This window comes from Volvox carteri, assembly GCF_000143455.1.
Source record: "Volvox carteri f. nagariensis unplaced genomic scaffold VOLCAscaffold_17, whole genome shotgun sequence".
Classification (NCBI taxonomy): Eukaryota; Viridiplantae; Chlorophyta; class Chlorophyceae; order Chlamydomonadales; family Volvocaceae; genus Volvox; species Volvox carteri.
The window spans coordinates 6,923-23,337 of record NW_003307560.1 but is presented as its reverse complement, the minus strand read 5'-3'; the positions used below and the strand labels follow the sequence as shown (position 1 = coordinate 23,337).

The following is a 16,415-nucleotide window of genomic DNA, read 5'->3' as shown; positions in this document are numbered from 1 at the left end:
GCTTGCTCTAATATTCGCCTTGCAGATTTCAGCCGAATTATTTCCGCACACAATAGTGAGTTTTAAGATACCTTGGTCAACTTACTCTACCTGCTGTGTGCGGGACTTTATGTCACGGCATAGACAATGAAGGCGTCCGGCGGACCGCAAAAACTGCGGTTCACTGTGCACGCGTTCTCGGGAGAGGTAAGCTAGTATGCCAGCGCAAGGGCAACAATGCCATGCCCCCCGACGCTCTAGCAAGCTGTGTGCTCTGGGACGCCACACAGGATACGGATTACCCAGTCCGTGAGCTTTTATTTCATAGTCCTCAGACTCGGGGATGGCAATCACCCAGGTGCGCGTTGGAGGAGGGCCGCGGGAAACAGGCGCTCCTGCGCTGTTACACGCCCCAATAACGATGTGCAATTGGCGCAGGTTCTGCAAGTATCCGCAAGAGATTGTGCTCAGGCTGGAGCAGACGTGCAAGGTGCAGCAAATCCAGATACTTTCGCACGAATACAAGGTGGGCGGGTGCAAACCCTGGGAATCCCCGGCGTCCCGAATGCGCATGCTTATAGCCGCTGGAGGCGTCCGGCTGTGCCCCGGCGCAGCAAGCTAATTGTCCCGGACCCTCAAAACTGGTATGGCAGATTGCCACGCGGGTGGAAGTATTCGTTGGTGCTCCACCCAACGTACTGGACACGGACCCCAATAACTGCGTCTTCAAGCGGCTGGGCTACCTCTCGTTTGACAGCAACGAGCGCAGCAACCATCAGGCACGAGAGCTGAAAAGCGTCCACGTCAATGTCCAGGCCTTTCTCGTCCGTTTACTCATCCACCGATGTCATGTCAACAAGTTGAACATTTACAATCAGGTGGGATGCCTGGGCAGTCCCATCCGCATCGACACTGCTAGGGTGTGGCAGGCTGTTGCCTCCTTTGATATGGGTTTTACTGGAAACGTCTGTGCGTGACACGGTAACGCCGCCTTGCTATATGCCAAAAAGAGGTCCTAGGTCAGCTCAATAACATGCACTCCTCACAAGGACTGGAACTGGAACGAAGCGCAATTCTCAGTTAAGCGAAGGCAAGGTCCTATGCATGTGCCAAACGCCCTGCCCCAGAGTCTTCCATGCAAGTGTTGGCTTGCCTGCATACCGACAGGTTGGCATCATAGCACTGAACCTCATCGGCGAGAAGGCGTCTCCTCCCCCAGATGCGCCGGCGGGCTTCCTGCAGCTGCACCCGCCGGTGCCCACAGCACAGCCGTACTACAATGCTGCGGCGGCGGACATGGCTGATGTGAACCTGGACTTACACGTGGACACCGTCACAGCAATTAAGATTCGCGAGCTCGCTCGGCAAAAGGATGAGGCGGTGGCGCGCGAGGATTACGATACGGCTAAAGCGCTCAAGGTGAGCCTGCCTGAGACTGGTTTGCTTGGAGTGCAAGGCGTTTCGGGACACATGCAAGAACCTGGCGCGCGGCAGCGGGGCTGCACGCGGTGTAAGCGGGTCTGAAGTATCTGGTGGCCAAGGAGGGGATTCTGTGCTAAAGAACAGTGAAGGAATGCGCCTCGGGGAGAAGGGGTGGTGGCGTCCTGAAAGCGGGTTTCCCTGGTAATGTCCTTGAATCACGAGCTTACGCGAGGAGCGTCAGTGGTGTTGTGCGATGACAATTATTGAAAACTAGCAGGATTGCTACTTTTACCGTGCTGGACGGCGAGGGGGTCCGGAGTGAATGCAATTTGGCACCGCTCGCCTTAGTGCGTTGGCTACCAAGGGTTCCGTTGACTAGCAACAGCGTTCGCTTTCATGCCGCCTTCCCAATGCTGCACTAATCTGCCGAGCCCGCACAGAACAGCATCGAGCGGTTGAAGGTGGTTGGCCAGAAGGTTGCACAGCTCGAGGCACGCAAGCGAGCCGCTGTAGAGAAGGAGGACTACGACACAGCCAAAGCCATCAAAGCCGATATCGATAAGCTGCGGGCGGCGGGCGAGGGCGCGGCCATGGCGACCGGAGCTGCTGCCGGTGCCGGCAAGAACCCGGACGAAATATTTAACCGAGTTTTGGGCCACAAGGCATCAGCTGTTGGGATAAGCCCAAGCGGCGGCGCGAACGGCGTCCCCGCCCTGCAGCTTCCGTTTGATGAGCAGCCAGTGGGGCGGCCTAGCTCAGGAGTGGCGCGACGTCCCACATCGGCGCACGACGCGTCGAACGCGGACTCGGACGGGAATCGGGGACCGACAAGTGAGTCGGTTGGAAAGGGGAGGGAAATGTGCAACCTATGGGCTACGAAGAAATCGCCTTGTAACTTCCCATCCTGTACCTTTTGGCGCACCCTTGCACGCTAGCTGGTCGCCAGTGCTTTCTCAGTTTCGTGCTCAGTGCTCGACATCCGGTTGATTTGCTAAGGTTTATGCGTAATGTGGTAGCTCCCCAATCCTGATCCCCTGTTGCCCAACCCCCACCCCAGTCGTCGAGGTAGAGGACGAGTACGCCCCTGGCCCGCTGACGCACCAGAGCTCCGTCTCTGCTATGAACAACCGCCACCAGCAATATGACGAGCGACCTGCAATGGGCCGCGGGCGCTACACTCCCACAGAGGACCAAATGGTCGCGGCAGCCATGCAGCGGCAGGCTTTGCATCAACCGATAGACACTAGTTTGCCGGCGCCTCCAGGTTGGCCAGAGGACCTCCCAGCGCCGGAGCCAGTCGCAGGTGCGCCGAATTAGGACGATTTGCCGGAAGTAGTTGCGTGCTGATCTCCCAATCATCGCGTGGTGCTCAATGCTACAGTTGGGATATAGTTGCATGTTAGGTGTGCATGTTACCCTGCTGTTAGACAGTTTATGCCGCTCCTCTTAACCAGGCGCTGTGGCCAAGGAAGCGGAGGCGTTGGAGGATCTTGCTGGCGAGTATGTTGCAAGAGCTTTCTTCTCCAAGAACTGGCAACTGCGTGATGCGGCTGTTGTTTGGCTGGTGAAGGAGGTGCGCAACACACGGGATGGCACAGTTGGGATGGTTTCCGTTCGTTGACCTTCTCATCGCACACGCACACGGCTAGCGGGTGCCCATGTGCGACAGCTTGCCTCGCGGTGCATATACTGACATGCCCGGTTGTATGGTTGGTAAATAGGTTGGCGAGGGGTCCCTACCGCCGCTGTGTGATTATGGCTACGATAGCGGGCACCTGTATGGCGGTATCTCCTGGGCTCACTGAAGCTGTCGTCGCCATTGCTGCTGGCGCCACCGGTCCAGGTGTCAAGCGGCGGCTTTGAGGGAAAGCGCGACGCCTTCCGGACGCTAGTGCGCCTGGTGACAAAGGGCATGAGAGACAAGGTAGCCAACGTTTACCTGTCTTGCCTTTCGCTGCTGCCCGCGCTTGTGGACAGTGGGCTGGCCGCTGCCAGCGGCGGACGCGAGGTGGAGGCCATGGCGGAAGCGGTACTGCCTCAGCTCATTGACAAGCTGGGGGATAATAACGCGCGGCTCAGGTGAGGGGTTTGTTGCGGTGCATTGGCCCCGGTCCTGGGTAGGCTGGGCAGTTGCGGCGCGGAATTCATGCTCTAATGAGGTAGTGACTCCCAAGCCATGGGCGTCAGGTCGCACAGGGCCTCTTGACTTGTCTTTGAGCGCACCCTGTGCCTGCAACCCACCTTAACCCTTATGTTGCATCGCATGCTTCCGACTTCGACGTCCGGACGCCAATGCCCTCCAATGCGAGTGCTCTGCAGAGACGCCAGCAAGGAAAGCATTATGCTGCTTGCAAGCATCAAGGAGGCGCAGCTGGCCTCCCATACTGGCATCTTTGTCAAGCCCGTCAAGAACCAGAGCGCATGGCGACCTGTACTTGGCATCTTGCAGCTGCTTAGGGTATGGGGCCCCATGGTTGACGAGCATGAGAAACTGCCTTGCTTTGTCGAGTAGACGCATGGTGGGCTTGTGCATCGGAAAACTGCTAATGGGATTTATCAACAGGTCGAACCTGTGCCTATCCACCCTGGGGTCCTCACAGCTAAGACAGGAGATATCGGGGCTGGCACGTCACTCAAGTGCGTCTGGTCCCCGTTGGTCATGTGGGGTTGCACTCCGCCGCGTTGACTTCCATTCGTATGAGTGTGCCCTATGGTTCTCACAGCCTTCTAGTGTGCAACCCGTCGGCGTCTATAGACCCAGGCTTGCCTAGGAAGGGAATGCCCTTATGATCAGTTCTAAGAACGCAGTCGCTTTTTAACGCCATTCTCGGTTCCAAACCCGTAGGTACGCGCGCATGTGATGCAACTATTCGTGCCGTGCGGCTATCCACTGCAGGATCTTGTTCCGCTCGTGGGCATCTCCCGATCCGGTGATGGATTCGAGTTGGGCGAGCTGATGGACTTCGTAGGCAAGGCCTACAATTCGCCAAACGCCGACGTGCGGAGTGAGGGGGTGCGCGTCACGAAGGAGGTGTTCGACCTGGTGGGGCCCGCCATACGGTAAGGGCGCGTCGCTGGGGGCCCCGGGCAAGGAGGCAAGGCGTCCTAACGGTCGCGTGCAGCCTTTATGCACCTGCCGGTCCACGGGCGCCGCGTCAAACGGAACCACACCGTCCACAAAAATCAGTGGTGACATACTAAACATGATGTATAACATGGCGTGTTGGATAGGAGGTAGACGTGGCGCACTGGACACGTTGTCAGGCCGTGTAAGACTTGGCTTGCGTGTCACAGGAAATGCATGCCCAGAGACATCAACGCGAAGATTAAAGAGCAGGTGGATGCCGTCCTCGGCGGGGGCGACGCGCCGGCAGCCGCGCCGCCGCCGCCACCACCAGTCGCAGCACCACGGGCCCCCCCGCCGCGCGCCGCGGCGCTGCCGCCGAACAAGCGTCCTGTCAGCGGAAAGAGCGAGGCGGGTGGGCCAGGTGGCAGGGGTACAGCAGCGCCGACTCCGAAGGCGCCTCCGCAACCGCCTCCTCAACCGCCCCCGCCTCCGCCACCCCCGCCTTCATCATCCGGTGTGCCAGGTAACCTACGGAAACGTGTTTTATACCTCAGTCCAGCTCCGACTCTGGCGTTGCCGTTTGTTTCTATCGTAGGACACCCTTTGGCGGCACGTGGTTTCCCCTGTAGCTGGATCATTGTGTAATTGCCGGTGCCACCGATGTCTCTGACTGGCACCAGGCGCACACTGGCCCCTCCCTTTCAGGAGGTACTTGCTGCCTCTGATCACTCTAGCGCTGCATACACCCTCGTCCGTCATCGAGACCATACAACACCAACAAGGAGGCATCAGCACCTGAACTCCTGTACATCTCGGTCCCTGTTTTCCCGTCACAGAGGCCGCCGTGTATGAGCAGGAGTTGCAGAAGGCGGAGGCGGAGTTCGGCCCCAACCACCCCAAGACCGCGGAGGCATGTTCCAACCTGGCCATTTTCTATAACTCGAAGGAGCTTAGTGACCTGGCCCTGCCGCTTTATGAGCGTGCACTGGATATCTACGAGCGTCACTACGGCGAGGATCACCCCGAGGTGGCACATACGCTCACCGACCTGGCGGTGCTGCACTTGGAACAGGTGTGACTTGGGGCAAGGGTTGGGGGATAACCAGGCGGGCTTGGTGGCACTGAGCTGGGCTGGAGGGCAGCTCCACCTGCATCCGTGTGCAGGCGAGCAAGGCCGATCTGGTTGGAGACAGGTAATCTCAAGAGTCGGTTCCACTGAGCGCAGGAGAGGCGTGGGGTTGCGCTTGGCAGGGCCCCAGCCAATGCGCGAGAAGCATGCTTCTCTCCTGACTTCCAGAGGGCATAACCCAAAGGGCCTTACCCATTGTGCCAGAACAGCATCCGATCGCGCTGCGACGCCTCTTCTAAAGTGCTGCCAGGCGTATTGGGCGTGTCAGAGCCGTCCCTAAACTTGCCTCACCCTCGGCTCTCCACTAATCTTCCGCGTGTGGATGTATTGCTGCAATCTTGAACGCAACGGCTACCACCGTCCTGACACCGCCAAGTGACGTCTTGTGTCCTTCTGGGCCCCCCTCCCACATGCTTTAGGGCCGCGACGACGTCGGTCGTCCCCTGCTTGAGCGGGCGCTGGTGATTCAGGAAGCGGCACTGGGCCCTGACCATGCGGACGTACTGGCTATCAAGGACGTGCTCAAGTCGGAAGGATAAGTTGGGGAGTAGTGTGCATGGGGGCCAGCGGGCTGGTGGGTGGCTAGATGAGAGCGGTGCCGGGTGGGCACGGTCTCGATGCAGCTAAGCATTGTGCAGAATGATACATGCAACCATTTGATGTCGGAGTCCCGTCAGTCGCGGGGTGGGGTTGGCGGTTGGCTGGCCAGCAGCTGAAGACCATTTTCGCGGACAGGGCGCGGGAGTGGTATATAATAGAAGCGGGAACAGCTTTTAAAGCGCGAGGAATGCAATGTGGATATGTGCAGGAAGGCAAGGGGACGTGCAGGTGTAAGGTGCGCAAGGGGGAGGGCATAGTCATTGCTGCTGCTCTGTGCGATCCTGATTTAACGTCAGGACCTTGCCTTTTCGACCCATGTTGGTCTCGGTGTGTTCGCGGTGTCTCTTATGTGCAGTGGGCGACTTAGAGCGAGTAAAACCCATTTGTTCCTAGTTGTGCATGAAACATATTGCGACTAGCGGGTGTCAGGAGTTTTGGAGGCGTGGATTGCCGTGTGATAAGAGATCTCGGCGCTGCGGGCTAGCCCTGCTTGAAGGTCCCCGTGTACGTGAGCACTTTCGTGGACGTTTCCTCCTGTAAGGACATAAGTGTTCTCTTCGCGGCAGGGCAGGATCACGAATCCAGATGCGGCCGAAGCGATTACCTTTTTTCCATAGCCAGTTATCCATTTTCCATCTGTATAGTACTACATCAGCAACCATCACGTTTGATGTGAAGGGAATGAATTTCGCAAGGCGGCCGAGGGGGAGGCAAGTGATTCGGTGCGTAGCGACCCACGGGTCTGGACGATATAGATGACATCGGACTGCACAGCTATAACACAACGCTTATAACGATGAATACCTCCACAAGTCACGGTTATTTTCCTTCACGTCCTGTCTTTATCTCACGGCAAAGAGAGATTAAAATGTTCACTTAATAGCCAAGAAAAAGCATTCAGTTAAGCAGGAAGAATGCCCGAGAAGCGCTGGGCGTCGAGGCCAAATCAATGTCCCAACACGTTTTCAGCCGTGGCTTCGTCCTTGAGCGTGCAACTACTTTTGTTAAGCATCTCAGCAGGTTTTCACACAACCAGCGCGAACGCCTTGTCACACGCCACGTCTCCCGATGCCGCAAGCGCGCCTTTCAGCGTTAGCGCCAGCCATGGCACAAATCATCGGCAAGCAGATGGTCATCACCATGACCACCACCATCAGGCGCACCACGAGCACCAGCACAGCGCCCTACATGACCTGGGTGCCACCGCCGCTGGACTTCTAGATCCACGCTCCTGGGACGTGATCGCGCCCTACGTCGTCCCGGACTCGGGTACACCTGATGCAAGCAATGCGGCAGACGATCACGGCAGCGATCCTGTCGCCCAAGGCATGGGTCCTGGCCACTCTGGCAGCGGACGCGGTCCACAGGGAGTCGCCGAGGGCTCGTCCATGGACTTATGTCCCTCGGACCTGCACCACAGCCGCTACCTGCCATCGGCGCCGTTTGGGCCGGCCTTGGATCTGTTGCATGGCGCGGCGGCGGCGCTGGTGCGGCGACTGGCTGCGCTGCGCATCGCGGCGCACAACGCCGAGGACGCGGCTGCTCGCACGGTGCGGAGCTTGAGCGCTGACATGCGTGACCCGGCGGCCTGGGAGGAGAACCCCTGGGTTCGCAAGGAGGTGCAGGAGCTGCTGCGGGAGGAGCGCGAGGAGCGGGAGGCGGAGGCTGGTGTCGGGCAACGTGACACCCAGCATCAGCACCATCACCATCAACATTACCACGAGAATGTACACGCACAGCACCGTGCAAGCGGACAGCCTTCCGAGAAGCAGCACCCGCACCAGCATGAGCAGCGTCCTTCAGACACAGAAGAGGAGCGGCTGAGGGCCTGCCCCGAAGCACTACGCGCCGGTCTGGCTGCGGCAGCGGGAGTGGACAAGCGCGTGCGTGCCCTCGTGGGGGAGCTGCGTGGCATTGTCAGGTACGAGGTACCGGCAGCGCCTTCTTGGGTGATGCGGAAGCGCAAGGAGCGACTCTCGACATTCAAGGCGTGCGTTGAGCCGTGGCCCTAAGACACTGGGGCTCGCTGCTATCCTACGGGTTTGCACCCGCAACCTCGCAAAGCCAGTGCGGCTGGGGGTTACCGGCCATATCTGCAAGCGTGGATGACCCGGCTCTCGTCCTCCTCTTCCTTCTCCCTCCTCCTTCTAGGCACGTCGACCTTATAGTGACGCTCCCCCACCGGCCCTCCCGTTCCCCTGTCCCGCTGCTCGACACCTCGGTGCTTCACACAGCGCCCTGGCGCGCCTGGCGCTGCCGCAAGCGGACCTCAGCAGCTCAGAGCAGCTACAGCCCCTGGCGGATGCGCTTGCCGCCGGCCGCCGTCATTTGGAAGACCTGACCCTGGCGCTGGAGGCGGGTGAAGTAGTGGATGCGGATGAGGACGAGGACGTGAAGGGCAGATCAGAGGACCATGGCGCGGGGGTGCGGCGGGTGTCTAGCGCAGTAACGGCTACGATTGCCATGTGGTTGGAGGCCGTTGTGGATCGCGCGGGGGAAGAACTGGAAGCGGCTCAGGTATGCCAGGTCACTTGCCGACAAGCGGAGAGGGTGTCAGGAGAGGAGGGAATTGCGGTTGCGGAGTCAAGCTTTGCTTATCCTCCTGTCTTTTGGTGACCTTGGCGGTCCATTAAGGATTGTTCGATTTGGGCAACCGGCGAGTGGCTTTTCAAGCACCAAGTGGCTTCCCGCGAGCACGTCCTCTCGCTCAAAATGGCTCCCCCCTTCTCGCTGCGAGTCCGTGTGTTCTGGTCTGGATCATGCAGGAGCTGGTGGGCGCAGCGCTGGGCTACAGCGAGCACGGAGCTGCTACAACCGCCCACGACACCGTCGCCGGCGCCGCTGAACACGTCCATGACGCGCTGCTACTGCTCCTAGACGCCGCCTCACCGCCGCCACCGCAGTTCACCGCCGCCGCGGCCGCCGGCACAGCTGCTGCTGCTGCGGGCGCCCGGGTCCTCTCCCTCGCGGATGCGCTGTCCTGGCGCCGCAAGGCGCCGGCCCCGCCTCGACACCCCGACCACCATTACGCTGCCATGACATCCCAGAAACTCCCAACCCACGTTGATGAGTCTCCAGCCGGCGCTGGGGCGGCAAGTCATGTGGGAGGTGAGAGGAAAGAGGAGCCCGGCTGCCTGGCGGAGCTGAGGGTACCCACTACGGGGCTGCCGCCGCGCCCGCACCTGCCCACGCTGGCGGACCTGTCGGCCAACCCCGAGGAGGCGCGGCAGGTGCTACGGAGCCTGCCGTACGGTACGCTGGCGGTCGTGAGCCGGAAGGCGCTGGCGGAAGCGCGGAGCTGGGCGCTTCGGCTCCGGAACCATGCGGCGTTCACGGAGGTGGCGCCAGGGAGGGTTGGCGGTCGGGAGGAAGTGGCCCGTGCAGCCGCCTTGGAGCTGTTGAGGGACACGCTTGCCGACCCGAGTGCCAGGTGAGGGCTGTTGTGGGGCGGTTGGGTGTCTAACGAAGTCCTTAGTAGTGAGGTGCCCGGGGAGTAGAGGAATGGCGCTGGCGGTGACAGCCCCACTTCCCGACGTCATCCCATTCCATGCTCTCTCGCCCCATGCTTAGGCGCAAGACGATCATTGCGCACATCCACGAGGCAGGAGAGCTCGTGGAGGCCTTCCACGCCGCCGTCGAGCACGTCGCGGACACCGACACAGCCGGCACGGACGGCACCAGTGCTTTATCCCACGCTGCGAAGCCGCTAAAGGAACAGCTGCAGCAGCTGCAGTACGAGCTGGATATGGAACGGGCCCGTCAGGAGGTCGTGGAAGCGCTCGTGCAAATCCGGGAGGCCCTAATCCATGCGGAAAGCTTCCTGGCAGGGCTAAACCTGGGACCGCGCAGCGGGGCGGGCAACGGCCACGTGCAGACGCCGCAGCAGCGGACGGCAGCGGCGGAGGCGGAGGCGGTGGAGCCGCCACTGCCGTCAGGCCGCACAGCTGCCGGCCCAACAACATGGCCACAGGAGCTTGCAGGCCACCCCGTAGTCCAAGCCGCTTGGGCGCGTGTTGCGGACTTTGCCAGCGCGCTTGGTATCCGGTCCCACAGCGGCGAAGGCGCACCAGGCGCGGCGGCGACGTTGAAGGGAGAAACGAAGGAGGCGAAGAGGGCTGCTGGCGGCAGTGGTGGCGGAGGCGGCTTCAGCTGGTTTGGCAGGCCCGCCGCCGCCGCCGAGTTGCCTGTAGGCAGCAGTCGACGGCGGCAGGCGCACGGCGGCGCCTGCGGCGAAGTTCTAAGTGCGGATCAAGTGGAAGACTGCAACCTGTACGGCAGCTGGTTTGATTACCCGTACTGCAATGACGGCATCTGCAAAGGAAGCCCGCCGTACAGCCCCTATCCACCAACACTCCCTTGGAATGAAGCTGCAGTACGGAAGGCCTTAGCTGGCATGGCATCTGCTTTTGCGGCAGCACGAGACAGGGTCGTACATGCAGCCAAGCGCAGGCCGGCTGCACCGCCGGCCCCGCCGCCACGGCTACCCACATCTCCCGTTGGCGGGGCCCCCTCGGCTGCCGACGTGGCGGCAACACCGGCTGCCGGTGCAAATGAAGAGCCGCTCTCCTCCGGAACTCCGGGCGCTCCTGGGCTTCACAGCGGGCGCGCCTGGGGTGGAGTCAGCGGCATCGTCAACGTCCTCTGGGCGCCGCTGAAGGCGCTCCAGGAGCGGCTGCCGAGCGGCGGCGGCGGTTCCGGCGCTGCCGCCAACGGGACCGCGAACAGCGGCGGCGCTGACGGCGCTGACGGCAATATGTGTGACCCTGCAGCGGAGCTGGACGAGAAACTACGACGCATGTGGAGCTTGGCGGTGCGGCGGCTGGAGCAGTCAGCGGCGGAGTGAGTGAAGGGAGCGTGGGGGTATCTGGGTGTAGGGAACCCGGGTTCCCTTATATGTATGTATGTATGTATGTTGTTACAGGGTGGTATAGCTTCATCAGCGGCCCCCTTTCCCGAGGCAGTTCCCTGCTCTCCCCTGCGAGAGGGGCACCCTAATCTATTCACCCGATCCGACTTCAGAATGTACTCGTTGGGTTCAGCAACTCACCACCAGCATCTAACCAAATCTAGCGGATCAACGGCGCCTCATTTTAGTTCCTGGTCAGCTCGCGAGTTGATGTCATCACGTCCTACATCGTCCATAAGATGGGGGCCCACCTCCCATTTTAACACACCTCAATCACCCGAGGAGATGGTAGGCAGATTAGAGCAGTAGTCAGGCAATAACCTCTGACAGCAGACTGTTCTATGGCAAGGATGACCGCGTTGCACCAGCCGAGAATCGAATTCGGGTCTGGTCCGTGGCAAGGACCTATGCTACCACTATACCACTGGTGCTCTTTCAGATGAACGCGCATGGTACGCATCATACCGGCCGTAGTTTTATTAAAATCCAGGGAAGGTTTGGAGTGGGGTGTTAATTTCTTGCGCTCTGCTGGCGCGTCCGGCCGGTGGGGGGAGAGCTAGCGAGGTGATGGGGGGAATGCGAGGTGATGGGGGCATGTGCCATGCCTGTGCGATGGCACAGGCGGGCTGTTGTGTTGTCGTGGTGGAGGGTAGTAGGTAGAAGTAGGGTGAGGTCCAGTAGGAAATTGCGGTTTATTAGGAGGGCGAGCTCTGCACGCCGAAGAAGGGAAAGTACATGTAATGTTGGGGGAGGGTGCCAGCGCGGGAGAGAGGCGGTGTGTGGGTGATGTCCTGGACTAGCCGCTATCCCTGGCTCCAGTGCTCAAGCAATGTTCAGGATTCATGTGAATAATGAAGGGGCTGGCGAGGGGCTGGCGAGGGGCTGGCGAGGGGCTGGCGAGGGGCTGGCGAGGAGACTCTCCGTTGCTTTACTTCCCGCCTGACGCTGCTGATGTTGTCCAGCACTGGAGGGAGGTGTAGCTGTAAAGGACAACACGACATTGTTTTCAAAACAGATTCAAAACTTTCAGTTCGGCTTTAGCATTAATGTTTCAGAACAAATTCTATACTATTAGTTTTAATAAATGTAAGAATTATCCTTGGAAAAACAGATTTAAGATTCGTAATTCGACACTGGCTGGGCTAAACTTCAAATTGAAGGTGCCACTCCCCCCCCCCCATAAGCATCCATCCATAGCTTGCAAGCCCAAGCATTAAAGTGCGGCATGACCATGGCCGATCCAGTCTTATATCTCTATCCCGCTCCCCACCCTTGTCGCTTTGCCCGTACAACCTTTCCATACACAATTCCGTACACGTTATCGACAGCTTCAATGAGGCGCAGCGGCTGCTGCTCTCCCCGGACGCTCCTCCCCACCAACCGCAGCGACCCGCACCAGCTGCTGGAGCCCGTATCCCGGAGGGGGGTGACGTCTTCCCCTCACACGACATCACCACCATCACCACCACCACCGCCACCGCAACAAGACCAGCAGCACCAGCAGCACCAGCAGCACCAGCAGCACCCTTCACCGCAAAAGCCCATCCCGGCCAGGCTCCCGGAAGCCTCACGGTGCGGCCCCTCCTGACGCCCGCCAACGGCCTGGGGGGAGACGCCGCTAAACAGGCAAGCAGCCGAGGCGGCATGGGAGGACCGAATCAGGCCGCGGCTCCGGAAGTTGCAACATCAGGTGAGAGGGCAGGAGTATCAGGTGAGGATGTGACCCAGGGGTCAAGGGCCCCGGTGCTCGAGGGCATCCTGGCGGCTGAGGCGGCGCAAGCGGAGGTGGCGAGGTATCTGGAGGCGACAGCACGACACCTGGGCGTGCCGAATTTCCTAGAGCCGCGGACCCGTGGGTCGGAGGAGTTAGCGGTTGGCGGGCCAGTGGAAACGGCAACGGCAGCGGCAGCTGCGGCTGCGGCGCGGCGTGAGCCGCAGGCGGCGCAGGGTTGCATTGATGCGACGGGTGCCAGGCTGCATGAGGTGGGGCATGCGGCCAAGAAGGCGGCGGCGGCGGCGGGGTCAGCGGGCGCACAGAGGGTCGCCGCCGCTGCGAGGGACGGCGTCGCGTCTGGTGTTCGTGGTCTGGAGCATGGAGGGGCAGCCGCACGGCAGACGCTTACACACGGCGCCACCGCTTTAGGCAGCGCGGCTGTGGGCGCGGCGGACATGATCCGGGCGGCGCGCGCGGGTGCCGCGGACGCCGCTGCCGCCGCCGTCGGCGGCGCCGCTGGAGTCGTCAAAGCGGCTGCGCAGGAAGCTGAGGAAACAGCTGCCACAGCTGGACAAATGCTCGCGGATGTTGGGCACGCCGCAAGCGGTGCCGTACGGCATGCCAAAGCGGCGGCCAAGGTTGCGACGGAGGCCATTCGTCTCGGCACCGAGGAGGTGCTGGAGGCGGCGGCGGACTCTGGGAAGGCCTCTGTACGGAAGACATCCGACACGCTAGCCCGCGTGGCCGCTGGTGTGCAGCAGGGCGTGCTCGGGGCTGCGGATGCCGCCAAGGGCGCCGCCGGGGTCGTATCGGATGTCGCCCGAGAGGGTGCGGCCGCGACGTTGGGTTCCCTGGAGCAGTCTCGCGAGGCGGTGGCAGACACTGGAAAGGCAGCGGCGGGGGCGCTGATGCACGGCGCAGAGCGGGTTGTTGATACGGCGGCAGCTGGCGCCGGCGCTGCCTCGGGCGCCGCTGCGGCGCTGGCTGACCACGCTGCTGCCGCCGGTGAGCAAGCTGCCGATACGGCGGCCGCCGCCGCAGTGGCGGTACAACACGCCGCTGGCATTGTACAGGAAGCGGCAGCACTGGCGGCCGCCGGGTGGCGCAGAACTGTGCAGAGGGTCCTGACCGCGGCGCGGCGCACCGGTCGCGGTGTGTGGAGCCGCCTGACCCAGGTTGCCCGCCTGATGTGGCCACGGCGAGTGGTGCTGCCGCCATTGCCGCCGCCGGCGGGTGCTGACGGCGGCGACGTCACCGGAGGCCTTGCGCAGGAGGAGTCATGTGCCGCCGCCGCCGTGAGTGGGGACCCGGGGTCCTTGCTGACGAGGACCGGGAGGTCGGTGGCGGCGGCTGAGCGGCGCGGCGCCGCTGCGGCGGGATCGTTGCTTGAGGCTCTGGCGGCAGCGGCGCGCGTTCGAGGACCAGGACCAGCGTCGGCACCTGGCACACCCCCCGATGACCTGGCCGCCGACCTGGGCGGCCGAGGCGGCCAAGCGGCGGCGGGGCACGGTGCGTGCAGTCCCTTATCTGGGGCTGAGAGTGATCTGAATGTGGAGGCACCGGTAGCGGGCGGCGATGGAGGCGCTGTGGCCACCGTTGGCCCTGCACAGGTGCCGAAAGGGGCGATTGAAGCGGTCGGCGCGGCGGTGGCATGTACTGCAGAAAATGCTCGTGATGTGGCGGGGTGTGTACTGCATGCTGCCGTGGACACTGCCGCATGTTGGGCGGCAGCGGCGGGCGAGGTCGGGCAGGATATCCGGACATGCGCCAAAGGAGCAGCGGAGGCCGTGGAGGTGACGGTGGAGGGAGCCGCAGCCGCCGCCCGGGAAACGGCGGCAGCAGCGGCGCACCGAGCAGCGGAGGCCGCAGCTGCCACTCGTGATGCCGTAGCGATGGCAGCGCATCGAGCCTCCGACGCCGCCGTCGCCGCGGAGCGTATGGCTGGGTGTGCCCTGTTAGCGGCTGCGGATCGCGCCCGCTGCGTTGCCGAGGCATCGGCGGCATCGGCGGCTGCGGCGGCGCGAGGCGTTCAATCGGCTGTGGGCCGTACAGTGGAAGCTGGTCGTCGTGAGGTGGAGCACATCGGTGGGGTAGTCCGTGAGGCCGCCGGAGATGCTGTCCGCAAGACAGCGATTGGCGTGGGGACCGCTGGGCGGGCGGCCGCCGGTGCAGCCCGTGAAGCGGCCAACGTGACCATGCACGCGGCAGAGACTGCAGTGGGCGTCATCGCGCTCGCAGCACACCGTACAGCGCAGGCGGTTGGCGATGCCGGCCACGCCGCCAGCGATGCCGTACGTAGCGCCGCAGATGTTGCTGCGAGGTCGGCGGTGAAGGGGTTGCACGGGGCTGTTGAGGGCGCCGCGAAGGTGGCAGAGTATGCCGCGGTGGATGCGGCGGACACGGTGGTGGGTGCCACGTCAGCGGCCGTACATGCTGGGCGGCGGGCCGGTGCGAGGGTAGGCCACAAGGCCGCCGGTGCCGGACGTGTCGTTCGCGAGGCAGTCGGCGAGGCCGGCACGCGGGCCAGGGAGGCGACCCTACACGCGGGGACAGTGGTCGAGGACGCGGCCATGGCCGCGGCCAAGTCGACCGCCGCGGCCGCATGTGCCGCGGGCGAGAAGGCCACTGAATTGGTGGAGGACGTTGGACATGCGTTCAGGAGCGCCGCGGGCTCCGCGGCGGAGGGCGTCGGCCGGGTGACCCGTGGCGCTTTCGAGGGAGTACGGCAGGCGGGTAAGTCAGTGAATCGTACAGTGGATGCGGCGGCAGCGGCCGCTGGCGGCGCTGTCGTTGCCGCCGGCCAAGCAGCGTACGACGCCGCAATACGGGCAGCGACAGCGCTCCGCAGCGCCGTAGAGAGCCGCAAGGGACATACAGCGGGAGCGGCGACCGGCAGGGGTGCCAATGACACGGTGGCTCCGGGCCCTGGCGCCTGGCCGAAATCTCCAAGACAGGAGGCCCAACTGAGCTTCGAAAGCGTCGACATGCTTATCGTTCAGGTCATTAGTCCGGCCGATAATGTGCTGCCGGCACCGCCGCCCCCGCCGCCAACAGCATCACCGTTCCTCAGTGTTACCCCCTCAGCCCCCGCCGCCGTCCCCGCCGCCGCCGGGGCTTCAGGGCCGGTCGCTGAGGGCCACCGCGCCGGGGGTGCAGCCGCTGCCGCCTCCGCCACCAGCGGCGCCGAGGGCGACGCGCCGCTGCCGCAACGGCGTCCCGGTGACAGGTTGTGGGTTCGGGAGACAGTTCTGTCAGCAGAGCGAGTGGTGACTCGCCCTGGAGCCGTCATGGGTTCGTGATGCATGGTGCGGCTGTCGGGGTGGAGCGGCGAGTAGGCAGCCACCGGCCCGCAGCGGTCCCGGACGCCCCGAACGAGGTCTCGTTGCGCTGGGTAACGGAAATGGCGGTTGCCTGGGTGAAACCACAAAACATAGGTAACAGACCAACAGTTCGCTGAGGCTGCCCGTAGAAATACCTTTGCCCAGTAAAACGCAAAGGGACACTGGCAGGGCAGAGGGCAGGGGCTAGGCTTGGTCCGAGGTCTTGTGTGTTGAGTTTGATGGCTTTGCCGTAGCACAGAGGCGTGACAGGGTTGGTT

At 62.5% G+C, this 16,415-nt stretch overlaps 2 protein-coding genes across 2 annotated transcripts; both read left to right on the top strand.

Annotated features, from left to right (window-relative positions):
• Positions 1–46: 46 nt before the first annotated feature.
• VOLCADRAFT_104552 (uncharacterized protein) lies at positions 47–6,136 on the top strand (the record flags this gene model as incomplete). Its single annotated transcript, XM_002950092.1, has 14 exons — positions 47–186; positions 270–337; positions 418–505; positions 633–857; positions 1,147–1,398; positions 1,842–2,232; positions 2,459–2,704; positions 2,856–2,974; positions 3,245–3,480; positions 3,721–3,859; positions 4,298–4,461; positions 4,696–4,880; positions 5,305–5,540; positions 6,017–6,136. Exons 1-14 carry the CDS (start codon positions 127–129, stop codon positions 6,134–6,136), a joined length of 2,529 nt encoding a protein of 842 aa, XP_002950138.1. The 5' UTR covers positions 47–126.
• Positions 6,137–7,111: 975 nt separating this feature from the next.
• VOLCADRAFT_90441 (uncharacterized protein) lies at positions 7,112–16,116 on the top strand (the record flags this gene model as incomplete). Its single annotated transcript, XM_002950091.1, has 5 exons — positions 7,112–8,118; positions 8,432–8,714; positions 8,963–9,627; positions 9,768–11,007; positions 12,490–16,116. The coding sequence occupies 5 exons, from the start codon at positions 7,112–7,114 to the stop codon at positions 16,114–16,116; spliced, it is 6,822 nt and encodes a 2,273-aa protein (XP_002950137.1).
• Between the last annotated feature and the right edge of the window lie 299 nt (positions 16,117–16,415).